Source organism: Gopherus evgoodei, chromosome 2, assembly GCF_007399415.2.
Source record: "Gopherus evgoodei ecotype Sinaloan lineage chromosome 2, rGopEvg1_v1.p, whole genome shotgun sequence".
Classification (NCBI taxonomy): domain Eukaryota; kingdom Metazoa; phylum Chordata; order Testudines; family Testudinidae; genus Gopherus; species Gopherus evgoodei.
In genome coordinates, this window is record NC_044323.1 from 252,106,350 (window position 1) to 252,128,331 (window position 21,982).

The following is a 21,982-nucleotide window of genomic DNA, read 5'->3' on the forward strand; positions in this document are numbered from 1 at the left end:
TTGTAGAAAAGCTGTTTTATAAATTAACACTTTACAACAGTCCATGCTATAGACAGTAATCAAACAAAGGACGAATGCAGTCTACATGTCATCATCTCATCCCTAACTCGTTTTTCAAAAAGGTGTTTCTAATATATTTCACATAAAATAATAATAAATACTTTACCTGGTCCAACAGACACACTACACAATCACCTCTTAACCTAATGTGCTATGTGTTATGATCTTTACATTACACACAACACTGTTGTCTCTTCTTATGAGTAAATAAATTCCAAATAATGGGAGATCAAAAGTCATGCTCCTCCCACCTCTGAAAAACCACCCCAACCACCTCAAAACTGGGCTACGAAGGGCTTGGCTACACTGGCGCTTTACAGCGCTGCAACTTTCATGCTCAGTGGTGTGAAAAAACACCCCCCTGAGCGCTGCAAGATACAGCGCTGTAAAGCCTCAGTGTAATCAGTGCCGCAGCGCTGGGAGCATGGCTCCCAGCACTGCAAGCTACACCCGCAGAGGATGTGGTTTACGTGCAGCGCTGGGAGAGCTCTCTCCCAGTGCTGTCGCTGCGACCACACTCACACTTCAAAGCGCTGCCACGGCAGCGCTTTGAAGTTTCAAGTGTAGCCATACCCTAAGATACGTCATGGTTAATATTCATCTATATTACAACAGGAAGATCTGACATTGCTATAGTTAAGATAGTCAGCTTTTCCAAGACAATGCTATGTTTTACAGGCCTTTCTAATTATGGTAGGACAGAAAGATTTTCAGAGTTAGGCACACACAGTTACATACATGCTTCAATCTGCATCTACGGATCCGGTATCTGAGGACATAAATTAAGCATGCAAACAGGTCTGGGCACAACTACATGCAAGTAATTGAAAATCTGGCCCAGCATTTCCTCTGGCTTGGATCTTATTGCACAAAATATGTACATGGGCCCATTTTCAAATTATCAATTCATATTTACATCAGAAACTATAAACATTTTATTAAATAAAAAATATATATATATAAATTCCTTACATGAAAAAGTTTATTATTTACAGTACTTCCTTGAGTTTACACTCAGTTTTGGTCTCAGTCTTCCAGCCAAACTTCTATTGATTTCAATGAAAATTACAATGAAAGTCAGGACGGCAGTACTGGACCCAACTTTAAGCTTTAGATGTAGCATTTTGACATTGGCAATTTGAAAATGACCACTGAAGTATGGCTAGGGTATTCCGCTTGCAAGCAGTAATTATCTCTATAAAAATATGTTTATTGCTATTTACCAAACTCTGCGCTTGTTACCATATTTATCTAAAAGGCAATAAAAGTTCCTTTCTTATCTATCCTCTAACATTAATTGTATGCTTTTTTTCAAATGATCCTTGATATAAAATACCTTATATTTCCATGGATGTATACATTATTGTGAGGTATTTTTAAATGAACACTTAGGGCCTGATTCTGACACTCTTGCTAAGGGGTTCTCAAAGTGGGAGTCAGGACTCCTCAGGGAGTCGTGAGGTCATTACGTGGGGGGTCACGAGCTGTCAACCTCCACCCCAAGCCCTACTTGCCTCCAGCATTTATAATGGTGTTAAATATATTAAAAAGTATTTTTAATGTATTAGAGGGATCAAACTCAAAGACTTGCCGTGTGAAAGGGGTCGCCAGTAAAAAAAGTTTGAGACCCACTGCTCTTGCTCATACTAGGAGTATTTTACTGAGCAAGAAGTCCTATTGATTTCACTGAGATTGTTCCAGAAATAAGTTTCTACTCAGCATTAGGATAGTAAAATCTGGCTTGTAGTAAGGGAAACAGATAAAAACTTACTCTGAATAACATTATTGCCTAACAGAATTCCAGGATAACTGCTTGAAGTGTTATCTTTAATCCAGTTATAGTGCTAGTGTCTAGGTATTTCAGTAAATAGAGTACGGAACACACTTTATAGAGAGACTTTTGTAATTACATAGGCACCCTACAACTGTTTAGGAAGGTGAGTCCACATCCATTACCTAAATCTGGACTTATGGCAGACTTGAAGCATTCATCTCATATTTTGTATTTAACATTATTACAATTAATCTTTTAACGGGATGTATCCATCTTTTGTTAATCTACTAATCTTGCCACAATAAACACGTTTAACTATGTTCATTTAGGCAACATATAACATTTTATTTGAATCTACTGAATAGTGAATTCCTTTTCAGGGGGGGGGGGGTTAGAAAACTCTTCCTGCACAAGATAATGTATTTTGAGTATCTTCCTTTTAAAAATTATATCCTCTCATCCTATTTTTTTTAAATATGTTTTATCTTCCTACTAGTTTTCTGTTCCATCCTCTTGTGCACTCTTTGTATGTGCTACACTTTCCAAAGTGATAATAGTATTCTGATAAATCTATGGTATGGTTATATATGTTGTCACTTTTTGCCTCTTGATTTATAAATTCTTGTTACTAGAATGTACATGCAAAGTGCTCTGAAAGCTAAATTCCACTCAAAGCAGAATGCCTCAAACAATTTGTAGTCCTACAAGACTGTTATTAAAAAAGCTCAACATGTTGTATTACCATGGAAATTGTGGAAAACATACATTCCCAACAAATATTACTTTTTTTCAATGGTATGAAGTAATGAAAACCACATGTGTAAATCTGCGATCCGTGCAGTAGTTCAAGCTGCAGCTAATACAAAATACAGAGAGTGAACTCTGCCATATAAAGGATTCTTGTTACAGAAATATAATGTGAAAACCAGATGCAGACAGAAAACCTTAATCACAGATGGGAATGTAATCACTGGCATACAGAACACTTTTTTGATCAATGTTAACCATATGCGAAATGTATTTATTTTCTAAGGAATGCAATAACTTGAGAGAGCCTTCTATTTGAATTCGGTTAACCTCATATTCACAATGCTTTTATCTTACTCCCTTCTCCCCTCAATATATAAGCTGAGCCAAAGTTTTAAGAGGAAGAGTCATTGGCCCTGGCAAATCATTCTTGTATCAGTTTATCTTTTGAAAATTTAATAGGATATAAAGACTACACATATCAAAATCAACCTCAAAAGAAATCAAATGCAGTTACCCATTACTGTATTTCTCAGTTATTGCCAAAAATCCCTTCATCACCTAAGCACACTTCTCTAGAGGATTATATCACCATTTGGTTAAATTTTTTCTTTAGCATAATTTGTAGTTCTTCAGCAATGCAGCAATAAAACCTTTTTTTTTAAATCAACTTGGTTTTCAAATCAAAGCTGAACTCCCTATTCTGATGAATTTCCTTCCCTCTTTATGAAAAGTAAATGGCTGCAAAAAAAAAGCTGTTGTGTCATCAGATTAAAACGTAAATTTCTACTTGAAGCACATGGACATTATTCTAACTATATGAAAGCATGATATAATGGTGAGGTGCTGAGCACCCCCAATTCTTACTGACCTCAGTGGGAGCTACAAGACACTCATCATTTAGCACAATCTGCCTATATATTACTGAAGTTGTTAATTTACATCATGTCCATTATGTGGCCCAAGACTCATATGATATCCTATCCTGTAACTGCTGGATGAGAGTAAAGTTGACAACCTGTTGGTTTTTATTGCTAGTGAACTCAAAAAGCAATTTCTGTTCAGCTGTCAAAGATGATGCAAGTACTACAATTTTGTGCACTTTTTAGTCAAAAATATGTAAATATATTTTAAAATAGGTTTACCCCTCAGGCTCCTAACATGTTGCCAGTACAACCTAGTGTTACAAGGGTTTACCATCCGCAAGCTATATCATGGAATGTCAATCCTATATATAGTTTGTCATCTGGTGCAGGTTCACTTTATTTTTTTAGATAGTAATTATAATTGGTCATTAAACTGGACTGCAAACTAAAGACCAATATAAGAATGGATTGCAAGTTTTAAAAACGGTCAATGAGTTCTATCACCTTTGGCTTAGTGCTAACTCCCATTTGCCTTAGCCTAGGTTAGGCATGTACATCAAGGGGAGGACAGACACTTAACCTATTCTGTCACAGGACTCATGGATCCTACCATGGTTTAACCTAGAGGTGCACCACAAAACATTTCCACTCAAGTTCTTCAAAGACATTTTATGTAATATTCATATTCCCTATGTGAAGCTTAAAATAAGCTGTTTTCTATGCTCATATGTAACTGGCTTTTTTTTATTAGAATACTTTTTACTCTATTGGTTTTATGTATTCTTTAGGTAAAAGGGGCACTTAAAAAATAAATCTTGCCTATTTTGACATTTTGTTTTGGAGGAAATGCTAGTCAAAACCCTTTTTTCCCGACAATGTGCAGCATTCTACTTCTAAAGCAAAAGTGATATGTATTTGAACATGGTATACTTGACTTACTTCAGAATATGCTTAAATTATTAACGGTCCCTCTCAGACTTTGACCAGATATGTATTTTATTTTGCACAATTTATATAGTAAAGGATGCAGGACATATTTAAATAGGAAAATACAGCCTCCCAGCTGTAAAACAGTTCCATGCAATAAAACATGGAGCGAATCAGGAAAGCTCTTGTTTGGTGTAATTTGTGTGCGTGTCTGTCTGTCTGTGTGTCTGTGTCTTTTTTCCTTATCTAATTTCATCTGTGAGAGACCGTCCCTAGAGAACAAGAGAAGAGAGAACCAATTATATCCAGAGGCTGGTTTCTCCAAAATGAAGGCATCTGTTCCATGCCAATGACTTCCACATGGAAGAAAAACAGAACTTTGAAGGCATCTGTTTTCCTGGTTGACAGTCACAGATCTTAGGGTTTACTGTAATTGCCCAGCTGCAAACATGATTTGGTTGCTGCTGTTGTTGTCAGCTGATCTCATCACACACAAAAAAGAAGAAAGCTTAAGTCTTCTTTAAAAAAAAAAAATCAGTTCCTCTATAGTATCCTGACACTTCTTTCCCTTTTGATGAAGGTGCCTTTAATGGTGCACTTGATTTTCTTGGTAGAAATTAGTTGTAATGAGTGTCTTAATAAATACGGGAAATTATTTTATTGTGCAAGTTTTCTGCTAGATATATTATTTTTAGGTAAAATTATTAGTATAACGTGTTCATTTCATACCAGAATTCAGTGTGGTATTTCATAGGCATTATTCAGAGACTAACGTGGTTCACCAACTGCTTAATCCTGAATCTGACCTTTTTCAGATAAACAGTCCCATTGAAAACAATGGGACTGCTCTCCTGAATAAGGGCCCTGGGATTGCCTATGGAATTCATATGGCAGAAAAAACTAATATGATTTTGATAATTCAAATCACATCACTTTCAATGAGAGCTAACACTTTACAAAAGAAAAAATATATAATGCAATGTACTGGTGGTTCAGAACCATGCTATACTGTAATGGGCCTTTATGCATATGACATTATGACATCTTCTGATATTTTCAGTCATATACACCTCTACCCCAATATAACGCGACCTGATATAACACAAATTCGGATATAATGTGGTAAAGCAGCACTCTGTGGGAGGGGGGGACTGCGCACTCCGGTGGATCAAAGCAAGTTCGATATAACGCGGATTCACTATAACGTGGTAAGATTTTTTGGCTCCAAGGACAGTGTTACATCAGGATAGAGGTTTACTTGAACTCATATACACAAACTCCTGCTACTCTTCACTGTTAAAAACTGAAGAAATAGCTAACAAAAGCTTTATCAAGGGCAGCTAGCTTCAGGCAGACATGTCCATTTTGAAATATCAAGACCCTTACCAATTCTCCAAAGGCAGACAGCTCAGCACTGAAGCCCACTTTAGGATCTAAGGACACTAATATTGCAGTTGCAATGAAAATAGTCAAAACTTGATTATAAGTATAAAATATATTTACATACAGTAACCTACACTTATCATATAATTAAGGACCATGGCTCCAGGAAATGTTTAAAACACCAGGGAAGAAATGTTCCTTCCTTTCCTTCAAGATGTTCTTACAGTCCTGGAACAAAAAATGCCACCCATCCTGTATGATGGAAGTGCCTTGCTTTGTCTTTCTTCCTTACTTTCACCAGGATCTCTGTGTTATTCAATGGAATCCACTCTCCAGGACAGATGGAATTTTAAGGCCTGATCTTGATCCTTTGAACTCAATAGCAAAATCTCCCATGGACATCCATGGCCCTAAAGTCTCAAAGATTGTAATAGATATTAATCGATTCTCTCTAAATGCTGTTGTAGTTGTGTTTATTGCAGCTGTACAAACACTATTCTGCAATCCGTTACAGCATGTCTTACTTGAAAGTACTTTTAATGCACTTTCATGTAATGGTTGGAACTCTGGCCCCACTGAAGTCCACGGGAGTCCCCCAAAATGTATAAGCACACATTACCATATGAACATATCACCCATATTTAATTCCTTAACACCACGTGCAGTGCAGCATGAACAATTCTGTAGGGATGGATCACTTATTTTTCATTAAGACCTGAGCTAATGACTTATCCCCATCTAATCTAAGAAAGATGAGAATTCATGTTACAAATTTGTTTCTCATCTGGGGACAAATTTGGATCTAGTCTCAAAATGAATCCAGCAGGATACTAATAACAGCACAGGGCTGAGGTGGGAGGAAGGAGACAATGGAGACTACCTCCAAAACAAAGCAAGTGCATTTAGATGTTTTCTAGAAGAACACATTTTGACTGGAGAAGAAGCTTACAACTCCAAAGACATAAACATTGTAACTTTGGCAACAGTATTTTCAGTTTCAGCTTTGTTTCTTTCCAGTGGTGTTTGCTCATTGTTGTGCACATAGAGCATGTATAAAAATAAAAAATAAAGCAGTGTGTAGACACTGGTAGGATGTTATCCTTGCTCACCTTCACTTTGCTTTGGCACTGGGTTCAGCATGAGTTTCCAACATTAAATCGTTTGCTGATGGTCTTTTCAAATAATGAATAGCATGATCATGAAACAGCCCTGGCTTAATGTTTCCTAAGAGTCTGTGATTCTGCTAATTAAACCCCTTTCTACATCATTCCTCTTAAATACTTTTAACAATGCCATCATTAAAAAAAAAAACCCTAACATCCTGGCACCGCTATTCTTTGACAGCACCCCCTGCCGCCCAGGTGCCATTATCCATAAACTTATTGGCAGCACTCTCAGGATTTTTGGCACCAGTATGCCTTAATCTCTTTGGCAGCAAACTCCACCTGGAAGTCACTGGAACTCCTCTCCCTTAATCTCTGTCAGAGCACTTTTCCCAAATATCCTTTGCCATAGTATCATTCCATCTTTTTTGAAGCATTCTAATTATCTCATTTTCTGGCTACAGTTGCCCTCTATCTTGCTGGCAATGCTCAGATTGGTCTATGGCATCTCTCTTCATGAAGTTGTCAAGCAGAAGTGTTCAAGAATATTATTCTAACATTTAATAAGAGAAATGTTATGACACTATCTTACCCACTCAAACTGGGTATAAACATGTCCCATGGTTTGAAATTTTATTTTATTTTATCCTACTGATATGACTGAGCTAGTGGGGAGGAAAAATATGGTGGCAAAGTCTTAACCACTTTGATTCTCAACAACACAACACTGTGAGCCTTGGAGTTACTGGAAGCCACAGACAAGTTTACTCAATATTCCAGCTTGTCATGATGAAACGTTGAAACAGCAGTCTGATCCCGCTGCTCCCAGGCAAATGAGGGAATGATACACAGAAAACAGAGTATTCAGCCAGAGAATCCATTGTGGAAAGTCTTTTGACCTAGCGAATCGAAACATGACATTTGAACCACCACCTAGGGAGGCGACTGTGTGGTCATCATCAGTCAGGCAAGAAATGTAGTCTATAGCTCTTCAAATAAAATGAATCACAAAGGGAACCTGCTTGGTGGTAATAACTAGTACTTATGCAAATTGCATATCAACACCCGGCTAGGCGGACATATTAAAGCCTTCTGCAGCTACTGAACTAGCTATGGGTCTTGTACAACAGATTTTGCTCATGCAGCCACCTCTCTAGGCAGTGGTCAAAATTCCTGGTTTCTACTCTCTGGCTCAGAATGGCTCTTTCATAAATGAACTAATATTTTTTATTTTGTCACTGGAAGTAAAAAAAATTATATGCCACTGTTTGTGTATTAATTCCCCTCCACTAGGTGGAATCTTATCTTTTCCTAGATAAAAAATAGCAGCTTAATCATCAAAAGTAGCTATTATCACCTACCATGTTTTCTTTGTGGTGACTCATTTTATCTTACAAGCCACAATCTTACCTAACTAAAGAAGTGCTATTAGATCAGCCGCCTTCTTGACATAAAAGAAGAAATCATTAAGCACCTCATGATGTGAAGAGTGTACTGTTAATGTACTGCAATATGGAAGACTGCAATAATACTGCTGTTACACTACTGTATTTTTCTATTTGTAGGGGCCTTGCATCTCAGCATACCCTTGAATGATGATGAATTTTCAAAGCAGAAGATAGAAAAATGGGAACAGAACTATATTTTTAATAAAGCAGTAAAATAAATATCATGCACCACTTGGACAATTATAAAAACAGACGGTTGGTGAATTTCGTTAACATTCTTGATAAGAGCATATAACATCTTGCATATCTATGATGCCTTTTATCCTGAAGTATCACAAACTGCCTTACAAAAACTGAAGTATGCACAACATAAAAGGATTATTTCACCTACCATTGGTGGAGTGAAATGGGACAACTGTTTAACAGTGTACAGCAACACTATACAACATTTTAGGGCAGAAAGTGAAGGAATTCTGTTGAAATTGCTGTGAAAATGTTGATATCCTAGCCAATTCATCTAATGGTGTTAATACGCCCCTACCGGTGTGAAAAGTACAATGTAATTTTATGTCTAGAAAGAGTGAGCACCTTGGTTTTAAATCTTTTCTGAAAGACAGCACTTCCAGAAGCATACTATCCTGTGGCATTAGTTTAGTAATGTCTCCAAGGGGAAGGTTCCATCAACTCAGTCAGCACTACCATTTCACTGTTACTTGGTCTTCCACCTAAATACTAACCAAGCCAAGCCTTAGGTTTTCACACCTCAACTACTAGAACAGGGCCTCATCCTCCCTGATTGAATTGACCTCATTATCTCTAGCTTGCTTGCTAGCATATATATACCTGCCCCTGGAAATTTCCATTACATGCATCTGAGGAAGTGGGTATTCACCCACGAAAGCTCATGCTCCAAAACATCTGTTAGTCTATAAGGTGCCACAGGATTCTTTGCTGCTTTTACAGATCCAGACTAACACGGCTACCCCTCTGATATCTGACAGTATCAGATCACAGGCAGTAAAGCCAGCAGACCTTTTATTTTCATGAGCTACCATTCTCCACTTCTTTGTCCTATGTATATAAATCCAACAGAAGATGGAATTTGATGAGGATTAGATTTGTTGCAGGTAGGGGATGGAAAGCGAGTTTTGTATTTAGCAGAATGTTTGTTTGTGACAGGTGGAAGGTGTAAATGGCTGTTTCATTTAATTTTTGTTTTTGTAATGTGTGTCAGTGGTACCCAGAGCTTTTGATAAATCTAAAAATAAATAAATATCAATCTCTTTCAGTTAATGTAAGTAAGGTGTACCTGTGTGCCCACACTCACGTGAGTACAAGTTATAAAGAAAACATGCAGCAGACATTCACTCAAACTCACACAAAATCTGGTCAGTATTCAATTTTCAGTTCATCTGATTTTCTTTAATCTGGCTTTTTGTTTAACTGTGAGTGTTCTCAAGCAAATATTTAAGATGCAAAAAAATTATGATCAGATTTATTTCTTTAACTGTATTTGTTCATGTGGTATTTGGTATGTTTACCTATAAAACAAAGAAGCTTTAACCATAAAATAAGGGACTAGAACCTAGGGCAGCACTGGGTTTTAATTTTCACAGATTTTTGAATGTCAGTTTGTGATCCTGGGTGATTCACTTCAATCTCACAGTCAAATATAAGCGTAAAACCAAACTGGAGCAAAAACAAGATCCTTCCTCCCATGTATCCATGATGCCAAGGAACTGAGATCCTGGCTAAAAGATCAGAATTCAGCAACTAAAACCCATTTTAAGATTAAAACCAGGAGGAGGCATGTATCCTTCTCTGTGGCAGATAATTTGTTGTGTTGTGCTTACTATGAAATAAAGTAGTAAATGAAATATCTCATTCAGTACAGCATATAGTATTTGTGTATTTGTACATATACCCAAATAAGTGTAGTACAAAAGAGAGCACAGTGAATTACCACTTCTTTATTAAGACTCATAATTAAAATAAAAAACAAACAATCCCTTCACCACTTTATTAGCTCAAAAAAGGGAATACTTTTCCCTAGAAACATATCTGGTAAAAAATGCTCATCCCTTCCTGCCTCTCCCCACCACCACCAATGTGGTGCTTTCCATGTTCATAAAACTCACTTGATTAGCAGCACTACAGAAGCGAACATTTTTGTATGTAAGCACTCAAGCATAATTTAATGATTTTATTTAAGCATGGAAAAAGTTGCACTGAAAGCCCCATTAACTAAAACATCCTTGATTAGCTTAACTTAGATTTGCAGGTATAAGAAAAGTGAAATAAGCCAAAGAATGCTCTCTGATCTTTAGAATATCCTTAACTTTACATAAGATATCATGACAATAAAGAAAAGCTATATTGTTGGAACAGATAAGCAATTAATTATTATGTCTTACAAGGTTTTTTTTTGTTTTATAAAATTTATTCCCCAAGTTAAATCTTTTAAACACTATACTGATATTTGGCTACCAATACCATTTTTATAGTCCAACAAGATAAAGTCCTAATTGAATAATACCATTTTATCTGCATAAGATAAAATTTCCAATAAACAAAAATACACATTAGGCAGGAGATTTTTCAGAATAGATTTTTTTTTAAATAACCTACTTGCATTAACAAAAGATTGCAGTGGCTTCCAAATTATAGGGTGTTATTTTTAGTGGAAGTAGTTCAATATTCATATTGGAGCAGATGTAGCAGTTTAACAAAACAGCTCTTCAAATCCAGCACAAATTGAAAACAGGAAAACTGATTGCATTTTCTCTTATCACTTTCCTTTTCTGAATTGACACTTTTGGCCTTCTGAAAATTTACACATGGCTTTCATCTCAACAGCACCTGCTGATCAAACAGAAACCTAACATTTTCATGAAAATGGTATAAAGGACTAGTTTTCTTCTTACCATCTTTAAGGGCATCTGCAGGCCACTCGATGGCAACCATTGTTGTGTTGATGGCACATTCAGAATACGTTTTATATTTTCATTAAATTTACCTTTTAAAATGAGTTAAATCACGAATGTCTCTTTCATATTAGCTCTCAGTTGACTTTAAATTAATTTCTGCCTCAATGTCTTCCTGACACTGATGGATTTCATTCTTCGGGCAAATTTGGCAGAATATCTAAAAGATTTTGAAACAATAAGGAATAGCATATATTTTGTGGTCATGAGGTCATTACAAATACTTAGATAACTCTATGTACATGTACAGATGTATGCATACATATAAATATGCACAAACAATATTATTTATAATGGGTGAAAAGAAGAAATATTTAATACCATAATATTCTTTCTGTATGTAACCCCCTCTGCTTTACCCTAAGGCAACAGTGGGCAGGGGGAGACAAACAACTCATTTTAAAGTTGTCTTTTGTTTTCTTACACAATCTACATATCAGGTGTAGGTCTGGCAGGTGCTTCGGAGCTACCAAGGCTGTGGTGAACAGATGTCATCATAGATAAATATGGTAAATTACCCAATCAGCCATTCAGTTCAAATGCTTGATGCAAAAGTTTGAAATATCTGGACTTGTATATAAAATATGAAACTAAGTATGTTATTATCCTTTCTGCTTCTGATCTGGTAAACTCTGAAGGGCAGCAGCAGGTAGTAAGGTCCTTCTTCCCTTCTGCATAATTCTTAGTGTAATTAAATATCCTTCTTAAACCTGCTTTGTGCCAGTTTTTTAACTGATAGAGCCCTAACCCTTCTGAAATACTCTGCTACCATCCATTACCATTCTGCTTCAGTGATAAGGTAACTTGACGGCAGAGATGACATACAGTAATATATGTGCCACTCTAGTCAGCTGGTTTGTGAATTTCAATGTTTCATCATGCTTACTGAGGCAATCACAAACCTGAAATGTCAATACGTTCAGTCAATGGAAGTAAAATAATGGGACTCTATTGTCTTACCCTATCGATCTGCTGCTGTCAACAAGGATACAGCTCTCCTGGCTTTAAACAAATTTTAATTAGGCTTTTAGTTACTGGATCATATCTATCTATGCAAACATTTCACAAAGTGATGCAGCAACAGAAATATTTTAAACTTTTATATACATTTTCAATGACCAATTGTTGATTTTTGTTTCAAAAATAACTCCTTCTAAGGAGATTTTAAAAAGACCACAGAGAGAGAGAGTTTGCATTCATGCCTACATCAGGTAATTTTAAACTGATGGAGAATTCTCTTAAGTAAACCAAAACTATCAAACTTCTAAATATATGGATTTTCTCTAAGAGGAATGGCATTCATCTTTAGCAAGCTCCAAGTTGAGATGTCTCCAATAAAACAATTTGGACGGTTGAAAAAATATTACAAAATTAGTGTTTCCTATTAAAAATGCGGATGGTAACAATTATCTATCCCTCTTCCTCCCAAGAAAGCCGCACTTGGAGTACAAACAAAAATCTCAGATGTCTGATTTAACACCCTCCCCCGATGTTATTTGTTGTTTTGGTGTAGTGGCCCCCCCAAATTAAAAAAAAAAATCAGTGTGCACTTACAGAAACTCTGCTCTCCTTTCCAGATACCAAGGGCGTGAGGGGTGAATAAGTGGTAGATAAAAACACTGCAGCAGTCCCTCAAAATCAATCAAAAGCCTCAGCAGCTCTCTCCCTAAAGAGAGCTTATTTTCTACCCATTCTCACCTAATAAAATAGCTAATCAAGTCGTTATGCTGCTTACTTGCCGCCCCATCTAATGGTTTTAAAGTCTAGGCGAGACATCGTCTATTGTTCCCCCGCAGCCCCCTCTCCCAGGGTGTCTCGCGCTTGCCGAAGCCCGGCCAGCCGGGGCCAAAGGAAACCCACGGAGAGACCAGGGGGCTCATCTCACCTTCGCGAGTCCGGGCTGAACAGCCAGAGCGCCCGGGCCAGGGCTGCCGCCTCCTAACCCCGCACAACAAAAGGCAGATCCCTTCCCTCGCCGGGCTAATCTCTCCGGGTAAATTCTCCGCCAGCTACGAGGAGAAGATAAGAGGTTACATCTTCACTTCGCCGGGATCCTATCGGCATCGTTAGAGAGATGGGGGCAGCCCCCCGTCTCCTCTCCCCCACCGCCCGCGCCCGGAGATTACCTTCTGGGGAGGGGGGGCAGGGCACCGGCCAGGGCTGTGTAGCCATTAAACACACATCGCCGCCGTTTATCGGAGGTAAAAGGCTTGTCAGGGGGGCACCATTGTGTGTGTGAGGGAGAGCCAGGCAGCGTGCGGTCGGGTGATTACGGTATCAGCGCGGGCCAGCTGGAGGCTGGGAAAGCCGCAGCCACCGCTGGGGGGGGGGCGACACCCACAGGGAGCTGCTCCTCCTGGGAGGCCCCACGCCCCGCACAGGAGACGACTCCCCCACCCACGCAGCATCAGAGTGGCAGCTGCCTGGGCCACAGGCCTCCTAGTTGTCAATGCAAGAGCCAGCATCTGAAGGCCAGGCCCCCTCCCTGACTGGCTGGAGAGAGATCACTTTTCTTTCGGATGGGGGTAGATTTCTCTCCCAAGTTCCAGTCACTCTCATTTGGAGAGGGAAGGCAGGTGGCCTTGGGATAAGGGGCTTCCTCATTTTGAATGCTCCGGCAAGTTTCAAAGTCTTTCCCTCTGTCTGTCAGCCCTACTTCAGCCCAGCAGGAGGATCTCCTGCCTCGGCTGCTGAAACCCTCCTCATTCAAACTACCCCAGCCTGAGGCAGCTCAGAACCTGCCCAGCAGACCAAAGTGCCTTCCCTACTCAGCTCTATATAGATTGCATTCATCTAGCTAACCCAAAGTGGGAGCTCTCCACCAAAGACAGCAGCTGTGATTTGTGAGTTCATTTGTAACTGCTGGAAGGTCTCTTTCTGGTCCTACCGTGCAAGTAGGAGAAGAGCTAAGGTACCAGTGTGGCCCTTGAATGCTTTTATTTATTTGTTTTTATGGTTCCCAGTTTGGGGAGTTTCTAGACATAGTGGGTAGGCACTGTTATGTGGCTACAGCTCAGCACAGGAAAATGGTGTACTAGACCACATCCCATAGCAAACAGATTGGTATTTTTAAAGATATACATCCATGGTTAATTTTATTTTTTAAAAAGCTGATTGGATGAATCCAAGAGGCTATGTGGTTAGCTATTGGAAGGAAAGGCTGTACGAGCCACAAATGGAAGGGGCCTGCAAAATCAGTGTACCAAGAGCAGGTTGTTAGGCTAATCCTGAAATCTAAAAGTAAAACAGTTCTCTCTCTGATCATATATTTTTAAGGAAGTTTTGCTTCTCTTGAATGTCTGTGGATCAGCAAAGTGAAGGCTGAGATCAGGACAATGGCAGCACACACAGTGGAGAGGCAGGCATTGTTTAGTGATGCACCCCTTCCAAAATCACCAGGCCAAAATAGCAGAGTTTTTCCACAAGAAAAGAAATAAAGGGAATTTGACACATAATGCAATGTCAAAGCAGACCTTAGATGGGGGGGAAGGACCTGTGTGTGTGAAAATTGTGTCATTGCAATGAATATCAGATAAAAAGGGGTCTGTCACAAATCCTCCACTAATCCAATAACATGAAAACTTCTTGGTATCACTGAGACATAGCACAAGGTAAATTTTTTTTAATCTTCATAAACCGCTACAACTATATAGTTAGTCCTAGAAAGACAGTGATTTGGCAAATTTTCCTAATACAAAGGACATTTGACTTAACAAAATAATCTATGGATTTTATATATCTAATTTAACACCTGATTCTTTAGACAGTTTGTTTTCTACTCTCAAAAAGAATCACCTTTCCCCACCTTCTATAGCTGTCAGTTATGTGTTAGAAATAATCACACAAGTCATACTAAAAGAAAAGTTAGTCAATACATTTGAAGCATGGCTTTTTTGCAGTTAATGATATATTCTGTGCAATTTTAGTGGAAGTACATTTAATTAACTCAATATGCAAGGTATCACTGCACTTTCTTCCCACAGATATTCTCTCAAAATATTATCTAAAAACAGGGGATTCTCTTTTTATTTTAGAAGTTTTAGGAGTTTTTTCCTGCAATATTATATCATGAACTATGTTAAGATCTATCAAACCCTTATTTTCCAGAGTTACTATGTATGCCTCAGATATACACTGATGTTTCTGGCAAAGAGTTTCTCTATAAGAGAGGCACAGTTCTCTAGTGATAAAAATCCAGGATCGTTTCTAAAGCAAATAATTTGCTGTGGAAACACTCAGTTAAAAATAAAGCATCGTATGGGAATATGATCAGAGTACAAATGTATAACAGAAGCAGCGTTCCATAATCACAGCTGTCTCAAAGTCCAAGCTGGAGGCTAAAAATCTTAATTTCAACTGACTGTTTCTTAATAATGGGTTACCTTCCCACAAAGCATAAAGTCCATCTGCCCCGGGCAGATAAGTTTTGAAGCATTAAAATAGATAAAAATGTAACATTTTCTTTTTTGCATTGAATATGTGAATTCTAGCATGCTATAATGTGAGAATTCCAACATACGACCATTATAGCATAATATCTCATTGCTCAGCTTGTCATTACTTCACTTGTAATTCTTATGTTAATTATGTTCATAATTACTATAAACAGATGTGGTAGAAATTCATGTGACCTTTTACTGCAGAATGCATTTCTCACTCCTTTCACTTTATTTTAGCACATATATGAAACCAAATGAAAGAAAAAGCAATTTTGACATGCTATGTATGTACCTATTTTAAATTAAACATAATTTTTTCTAATATTCTTCAGTCAGAGGACCTTCTCTATGCCAGTACAATGAAATGAGAATTAAATGTGAAGTCTGTCCTGATATATATGCTTAAAACCTGTGATTAAAATGAATATTTTTACTAAATTGAGCTAAACCCGTAACTGAAGCCTAGAATATAAATGGAGTGTTGCATCTTTATTCAGGACCTTTGTTAATGCAGCAGTGTTCTGCTTCACAACTACAAGTACATGACAGACATACAGCAATTTATTTTACTCACAACCCAACCATCAACCTCTGTACATATACCACATTTACAATAAAATCACTATGGATTTCATTAGCAGAAAGCCTACTCAAATTTCATTTCTTTGCCCCTAATCTATAATTAGTGTGGACAGACAGGTGCAACCCTTCTCTTATACAGATGGCTACTGGAAATGGTGCAAAGTAGCTCCTTCTGTTTAAACAACACACAGATAACCTGCTCTGCTCTTATCACTTACAATTACCTCCATTATACTGAACTAATGTTTACTTTAATACAGTATTTGGAAACTTTTATATCAATGGCAGAAAAAAATGAAGATGTAAGTCAATGTCTTTCAGATTAAAAGTAATCATTTTGTTTTGAAATCAAGTTCCTCTTTTTAAGGATAACTTTAATTTTTCATTTGATTTTACACCTACTGGTCATTTTGTTTAACATGCAAAATCATGAGAGCTTTTTTCGGAGGGCTTTATGCTTCCATATATTAAGATAGACTAAGCCAATATCAAGTAAACAAGAGCAGAATAGCTATAGTTTTAAAACATGTCTTTAAACTGTAACATTTAATGTAAACAGAGCAAGCAGGATTATGTTAAAGTTTAGTTTTGAAACTTGTGTATTGTTTGAACATTTAATCTCCCTAAACCTTTCATTTTATCAGATTTGTGACTATGAAAGGAGATTAAGAAATTTCAAAGGCTGTTCTTTTAAAAATTAGTTTACACTTTTTAATACTGATACTATTTTCAGTGCTAGTGCTTGTTAAAACTCTCACAAATATTTTTAGCTAGTTACTAATTAAAGGCTATGTGAAACATACAGGACATTGCTAACTACATCTCTACACGTTTTTGAATGAGCCAGATTTTAAAGGACTTCCCGCTACACGCCTTTAACCAAACCATGAGAATAATCTTTACACAACAGCACATACATGTGTTATTTAAGTTGATAAATTGTATGCAAAGATCAAGATGCCTTAAGTTCCTACCAAACAATTAAAAGCTTTTAAAATTGTGGAACCCCCCCCATTCCCAAAACAATCTACTAATATGCTTTTTTAATTAGCTAAAGATTTAACAGTAATTGACTGTAGCAAGTGGATTTGAAAGATGAAAATGACAATTGTAACTGCCTTCCCTCTCATCCCCACCACAAATACTGCAGATGCCTATTTTTCCAAAGTGCTTGGCTATGAGGAGCTGTATAGTCTGCATAGAACCTCAGCGAAGCAGGCTTTGCATTCAATGCCTGTCAGATGAAGTTCAGTTCAGAGAAGTGAGAAACAGGATTTGACAGGGAAGAATGTGTGGAGCTGACTAGCCATTGACTGACCAGCACTCCAGGTGGAGCTTTCCCCCCTCCCCCCATAAACAATACTTTTAGCATCAAACTCCATGTACACACAGGCATACACAGAGCTAAGTATACACAGATGAGACACAGTGTGATGACTTTGGCAAAAATTTGAGTCAATATTAAAGTGGTCAAAAATGGCAGAAGGCAACGTTTTACTTTGAAAAGATTTTGGAAAGTATTTAAAACCTTGAAGCCTTTGAAGAAAAACAACTTGTGCAGCAGTTGCCAGCAAACAGTGACCTAACACTGCTGTCTGCATTCCATTACAAACAGAATGTTTTTTGTCTGTTAGACCATTCTAATAGTTTAGAAACAAAGTAGTGTGAGGTATTATTGAAAGCATTAAAGCTGAGCTCCATAAGGAGCAGTGCTGTGTTAAATACTCCTTGTCTGGTTTCAGCTTGCCAGATATTGACAATTTTTTTTTTTACTTGTCCCTTGTATAAGTGAACTTTATATGCTGGTGAGGAAAAAAAATCTGATGTATGAACCAAAGTAACAATGATTACATTACAGGCTCAAACCTGATAAGCTGATCAGAAAAGTTCTCAATAATCAAATAAGATAGCTGCCTAATTAAAAGACTTAATAGTGAGACTGCAAGATAGCTACGTTATTTATATGACCTATTATACAATAGGATGTTTATACTGTAAGCCATTTTCAGATCATTTTTCTTAGTATTTTTTTAAGTGGAAACCTCAGAAATACCTGGTGCTAAAAATAGAACATATAAACAAGGCAGCTGAACTTTAATAGTCACTCAGGCACAAGGAAATTCCCTGATCATATTGGATTTCCTAAGGAAATCAGCCTGGAACAAACTGAATGAGTTTTCAGAGTTCCACTGAAAAGGTCAAGCATCAGCTTTAACAACCATTAGAAACCAGTTTCACTATTACTCTGTTATCCATGTTCACTAGAATTGTTAATGCCAAGCCAGATCAGAAGATCGGGATAATAGAATTAAAAGCTACAAAAGTCTACAAACGTCTCTCACCTAGGTTAGGATAAACCTCTTGCCTCAAACTGTTTTTATTAATCATAACAAAACCGCTTATTTAAACTTTCCGTTGCATTCTGTCAGGATGTGGAACTGGAAGAACGGGATACATCCTGCATACAGAAGTATTCAGAAAGCGACATTCACCTCTAACTCTAACATACTTTTTTAGAAATACAATAATAATGTTTCTAGCTAGATATCAAAAGAAAAGATTTTTAAAAAATCCTTCAAAATTTGTGCAGGTGTTAAAATAAGTTTTAAAATCGTCAAAACAGATTAAAGTTAGTCCAAAAATGGGGGGAAAAATATATCCTGCTTTGGTCAGCAACTCAGACCACCATCAGTGGATAAATCAATTTGCAGCAGCTGTGGACAGCCATTTAAATCCGGGCCTGAACAGATTAATTAGGGGAAGCGATGTTAAAAGTTAAAGGGGTCAGAGTTACATTAAGTACATGAATTTTTGCTAGAGCGAACCTCTTGTACTACATTCCAGAATACATCGTCTTTGTTAGTTAAGGGTATGCCCGTAGCCTAATATTTGGCAAGGCAACTTCATTTTCAATATTTTTGCAGAAGATGCAGTTTTTTCAGGTAGATTACTTTTAGGGAGTATATACCTAGCTTCACTCAAATATTGTAGATCATGCCAAACTAGTAGTGATTTTTTGCATCACATTGTGTCTTTACTCTTAAGATATTAATAGAAGATTTAGTAACATTCAGAGGTATACCACTATGTATTTTGTACACATATTATTAAATATTTGCCATAACTTTAAAGTCTGTATACTACCAGAACAAATACAGTGTTTTCAATTTTGTCATATTTTACAATAGGAAACTTGACTAGTTTTTTATGGAAAATTTGATATGTACTATTTTACCAGAATCCCACATTTGAATGACTTGTGTACACAATCTGCATCTTTAGCCCTACACGAGAAGGATGAACTGAATAGAATAGAATAATAAGTCTTTTCCATATCTACATTTTATGATTCTATACAATTCAAAGACAGCAGATATAAATGGACAGTCTCTGGGATTTTAACATACCCTTCATCTGCCAAGAAGATGGTATGATGCTGATCCTTGACAGCATCTATAACACTAGTAATAACCTTTCGTGTTCTTAATATAATTCTAAAACAATGAATGTTGATACTCCTTCGCCATTTAATCTGGGGATGTTCACCACTGCTGCAAATCGATTCATCCCCCGATAACGAATGGGACTCCGGACTAAAAATAGCTAGAGAGGAACTTTTTGGTGGCGGCATATGAGGATGTTTTAATCTGTCTTTACCTTCTTCCGCCCCTTGTTTAAACTTCTGACTAAGTTTAGAAGATAACATTCTGCCTCTTTTTTGATGGAAAACATTTCAGTATGTATCACTGTATTCCCCTTTGTTTCTTTATAAAATTCGGAACGACAGGAAGGTACATTTCACTGTCAATTACCGTATAATAATAGAGCCACCTCATCGGGGATGCCACAGTTAAGGTTGCAAGGCCCTTTCCAGACGAAACCATGTATTGGACCCCTTAAAACTTTGTCACTAGTGAAGGGACTCGAACGCACCAAAAGTCAAAGGCTCATCTAACAAATTCGCGTCTCGGTTCTGCAGTCTTTGATCCCCCCTTCTTGAAAGCTAAATAATGAATTACTGGAATCAAAACTTTTGAATCAGATTCAAGATTATCAGAATAAAACTGTGTCGCAACTTTAGAAATGCAACATATAATGCTGCCGCATCGTTTTCGGAAGCGGATAGATTTTCAAGCTTGCCAAGCAGTTCAATACGATGTGCGCTCCTGAAATATTTCTTGCAAAACATCCAGTAGTGATGTTGCCAACACTGCATAATCCGACTATTGTAACAGTGGGTGGGGGGGAGAGAAATGACCCGAAATATTTCAGGCATTCCAGATCACACTAGCTAGCGCTGTGATCGTGCAAGAAAACAAGCAGATTCTAAAACGAGACAAACACTATGGCACGGAAGATGACAATGAAACTTGCTTGACATGCTAATTTCCCTGCAAAAGTGGGTGCTTTCCCCCCTGCACTCTGAAGAGTTATTAGTACAGGATTGTGCGCGGGGCTGTTGGTTTGTATGTGCGTGCAATTCTAACCCTGCAGCATCGCTCCGAGTGGGTTAGTTACAGCCGAGAGCCCCTTAGTTAGACCGATCCTAAAACCAATCCTACAAGGGAGAGGAAAAGAACGGGGAGCCCGACTCCCTACCCCCACCCTGGGATCCGGGCCCGGGGCTGCATGCCCCTTCGTGGTACTTACACTGAAAAGGACCGGAGAGTCCAACCATTCGCCACAGGCTGTGAGCTGAAAATAAAAGTTCCCGTCCTCCTTGGGGGAGAGTCGCCAGCCCAAGCTGCTGGAGGGCAGAGGGAGTGGGAGAGGGAAATGCAGTGCAATGCAGCTTCCCTTCCAGTCCAGCTGATCCACGTCCGCAAAAAGTCAACACGAGGCGAAAAGGAACTCCAGCCGCTTTTCAAAGGGGGAGCAGTGCGAGAGAGACAACTGGGTCCAGGGGAAAGGAGCAAGAACCACAAATAAAACGAAGTAATGCCCAGGTCCCTTTCTGTTGCTGCTGCAGACCAATGTAATCTGGAGTATAGGGAATTGCTACTGTCAGTGGTGGTGTCTCTGTCTGTCTCTCTCTAAGACGGCGATGCATAGATTTGCAGGACTGCCTTGCGTCTGCCTTGGAAGAGAAGCTCCATGCAATGTCTGTGCAGATCCGCCCGCAGAAAGACTCCGCTGTGTCTGTGTCTCTCCCTCTGCTACCAGCCACCTCTAAAGTCAAACAGCATACTGCAAGCAGCCGGCCTGGCTCAGCTACCCAGGTGCAGGGGGGGAGGGCTTAAAGCAGTGGGAGGTGATAGAGGTAGGAGACATCTGTGTCGTGAGGAGGTTAGTGAGGGTCAAGTATATGTTAACAATAGGCAAGCACAGTCCCTCTTGGGCAGTCTGCCTACTCTTTCTTTCTCTCTCTCTCTTTTACTGGGTGGACATGTAACTTGCTCCCTGATGATGCCTTCCCAAGGCTGCCTGCTTTAAGAGTCCAGACTGCCCTGCAGTAACCCAAGACAAACACTTTCCCTAGCCATCTGGAGAGCTCCTGGCTTCTCTGCCTGTATCTCATCACTGTCTGAAGAGACAGCACTGCTAGAAATCAAGCCACTCTCAGATCTACTCTCTAATCCCCTTCTGTTAGCTGATTTTCAGTCAGACTATTTGCTTTCACATTAGTTAATAGCCTTAGAGAAAACAATTATCATTCTCTTTTCCCCTTT

The 21,982-nt window shown here is 38.3% G+C and overlaps 1 protein-coding gene across 6 annotated transcripts in view; it reads right to left on the reverse strand.

Annotated features, from left to right (window-relative positions):
• Nucleotides 1-21,763, reverse strand: part of RUNX1T1 (RUNX1 partner transcriptional co-repressor 1) — a 150,557-nt gene extending 128,794 nt beyond the window's left edge. For 2 of the 6 annotated variants that reach the window (XM_030553444.1, XM_030553438.1), the window contains exons 1-3: nt 13,419-13,557; nt 13,178-13,301; nt 11,325-11,452 (exon numbers count right to left, since the gene is read on the reverse strand). Coding sequence is in view for 1 of the 6 variants with exons in the window: in XM_030553442.1 (XP_030409302.1) it covers nt 20,964-20,991 (28 nt within the window). In the remaining 5 variants the exon portion in view is untranslated. Of the gene's footprint in view, nt 1-11,324; nt 11,453-13,177; nt 13,302-13,418; nt 13,558-20,963 lie in introns of those variants that run through there. The other 4 variants (XM_030553442.1, XM_030553441.1, XM_030553439.1 and 1 more) reach the window with 3 other exon arrangements.
• Nucleotides 21,764-21,982: the final 219 nt, after the last annotated feature.